Source organism: Sitodiplosis mosellana, unplaced genomic scaffold (assembly GCF_009176505.1).
Source record: "Sitodiplosis mosellana isolate CC-2019 unplaced genomic scaffold, AAFC_SMos_1.0 Smas_scaffold_5186, whole genome shotgun sequence".
NCBI lineage: Eukaryota > Metazoa > Arthropoda > Insecta > Diptera > Cecidomyiidae > Sitodiplosis > Sitodiplosis mosellana.
Window position 1 is genome coordinate 1 of NW_022600428.1, and position 2,812 is coordinate 2,812.

At 17.2% G+C, this 2,812-nt stretch overlaps 1 protein-coding gene and 1 pseudogene across 1 annotated transcript; one reads left to right on the plus strand and one right to left on the minus strand.

The window, feature by feature from the left end:
• The first annotated feature begins 8 nt into the window (after positions 1–8).
• LOC129572539 (cytochrome c oxidase subunit 3-like) lies at positions 9–556 on the plus strand (annotated as a pseudogene).
• Positions 557–1,342: 786 nt separating this feature from the next.
• LOC129572540 (NADH-ubiquinone oxidoreductase chain 5-like) lies at positions 1,343–2,781 on the minus strand (the record flags this gene model as incomplete). The annotated part of the gene is given in 1 exon segment (XM_055452512.1): positions 1,343–2,781. A coding segment is annotated over 1 exon segment (1,041 nt), but the record flags the coding sequence as incomplete, so codon positions are not given.
• Between the last annotated feature and the right edge of the window lie 31 nt (positions 2,782–2,812).

A 2,812-nucleotide genomic window follows, 5' to 3' on the forward strand; every position in this document is an offset into this window, starting at 1 on the left:
GAATAAAATTAGGAATAATTTTATTTATTATTTCTGAAATTTTTTTTATTTCTTTCTTTTGAAGATTTTTTCATTTAAGATTAACTCAAATAATTGAATTAGGAATAAAATGACCTCCTACAGGAATTAAAGTTTTTTAACCCATTTATAATTCCATTATTAAATACAGTAATTTTACTAACATCTGGAATTTCAGTTACATGAGCTCATCATAGATTAATTAATAATAACTATAAACAATTATTTTATAGATTAATAATTACAATTTTATTGGGAATTTATTTTTCTATATTACAATTATTTGAATATTTAGAAGCTCCATTTAATATTTCTGATTCATCTTATGGATCAACATTCTTTTTAGCTACAGGATTTCATGGACTTCATGTTTTAATTGGAACAATTTTCTTAACTATTTGTTTTATACGAAACTTATTAATTCATTTTTTCAAATAATCATCATTTTGGTTTTGAAGCTGCAGCTTGATACTGACATTTTGTAGATATTGTTTGATTATTTTTATATATTTCAATTTATTGATGAGGAAATTAATAATTAATTAATATAAAAAGTATATATAATTTCCAATTATAAAGTTTTATTAAAACCAAAAAAGAGGTATATTACTGTTAATAATATTATTGGATTAATTAATTCTAATTAATTTATATTTTTTTAACAATTTTTATTTTAAGAATATTTATTTCTATATTAATTATAAAATTATCAATTACATTATCAATAAAAATAAAAATAAATATAGAAAAAATATCACCATTTGAATGTGGATTTAATCCAATTTATTTTAAACGAATACCTTTTTCAATTCGATTTTTTTTAATTACCATTATCTTTTTAATTTTTGATATTGAAATTGCATTATTAATACCAATATTTATATCTATAAAATTTTCAAATATAATGATTTGATTTTATTCAAGAACTATATTTATTATTATTTTAATTATTGGATTAATTCATGAATGAAATAATGGAGCATTAAATTGAACTTAAAAATATTTAGTTTAAAAAAAAACACATATATTGCTAATATAAAATTTATTATTATCATAAATAATGAAATTATCTTCGAAATAATAAATTTTATAAATTATTAGTTTAAAATAAAACATTATATTTTCAATATATATAATTTATATATTAAGCTTCTAACTTAATTAATAATAGTTAAAATTCTATTAAATTATATTATTATATATAATTATATATAATTTACTTATATATAAATTTTCAATTTATTACTTTTATCAGCCATTTAAATAATAATTATATATATATAAAATATCAATTTATTACTTTTATCAGCCATTTAAATAATAATTTTCTCAATTATTATTAATATAAAAATAAAATTATAACTAATAAAACAACCAAATAAAAAAAATTATAAAATTTAAAAAAAACTAAAAAAATAAATATAATTAAAATTCTTAAAAGAAAGACCTCCTAAAAATTCTATTCAACCTAAATCCAAATAAAACTTATATTTATTAATAAATTTTAAAACTAAAAAATTCAAATAAAAACAAAAAAATAATAGGTATAAACCACATTAAAGAAAAATAAAATTTAAATTTTAAAAATAAAAAATTTAAATAATAAAAATTTTTAAAATTAAATATTAATATACCAAATATTAAACCTAAAAAACAAACAATTAATGTTAATAATTTAAAATTTAATCTTAACAAAACTAAATTAAAAAAAGGAAAAATAAATCATATTAATATCGAACCACCAAAAATAGATAAAAATATTAAAAATCTTATAGGAAATAATATAAAACTACTTTCACCTATTGAAACAATCATAAAACCTAAAAAATCAATCAAACAATAATTAATTAAACGAAAAGAATATATAACTGTTAAACCAGTTGAAAAAAAAAAAAAAAAAATCATAATATTTACATTAGATATTAATACAAATTCTAAAATTATATCCTTTGAATAAAATCCCGCTAAAAAAGGTATCCCGCATAAAGCTAACCTAGAGATATTAAAATAAATTAATACAATAATTAATTGATTAGAGAATCCTCCTGAAAATCGAATATCTTGAAAATTTATTATTCTATGAATAAAAACCCCTGCACATAAAAATAATAAAGCTTTAAATAAAGCATGAGTTAGTAAATGAAAAAAAGCCAATTTTACATAACCTAAAGATAAAATTCTTATTATTAACCCTAATTGACTTAATGTAGATAACGCAATAATTTTTTTAAAATCTATTTCATAATTTGCCCCTAAACCAGATATTAATATAGTTAAACTTCCTAATAATAAAAAAAAAAATAAGTAAATTTTATTATAAATTAAATAATGATTAAATCGAATTAATAAATAAACTCCCGCAGTAACAAGAGTTGATGAATGTACTAAAGCAGAAACAGGAGTTGGAGCAGCTATAGCTGCTGGTAATCAAGAAGAAAATGGAATTTGAGCCCTTTTAGTTATAGAAGCCATAATAATTATTAATAAAAAAATTCAATTTAAATTTATAAATTCTAAATAAAAATAAAACCTTCAACTTCCTAAATTAAATATTAAAGAAATAGAAATTAATAAAGCAACATCTCCAATCCGATTAGATAAAGCAGTTAATATACCGTCATTATAAGATTTATAATTTTGAAAATAAATTACTAAACAATAAGAAACCAACCCTAAACCATCTCCACCTAAAAGAATAGAAATTAATCTAGGGGAAATAATTAAAAACATTATAGATAAAATAAATAAAAATACTAAATAAATAAAACGAATTTTATTTTTATCTAAATTTATA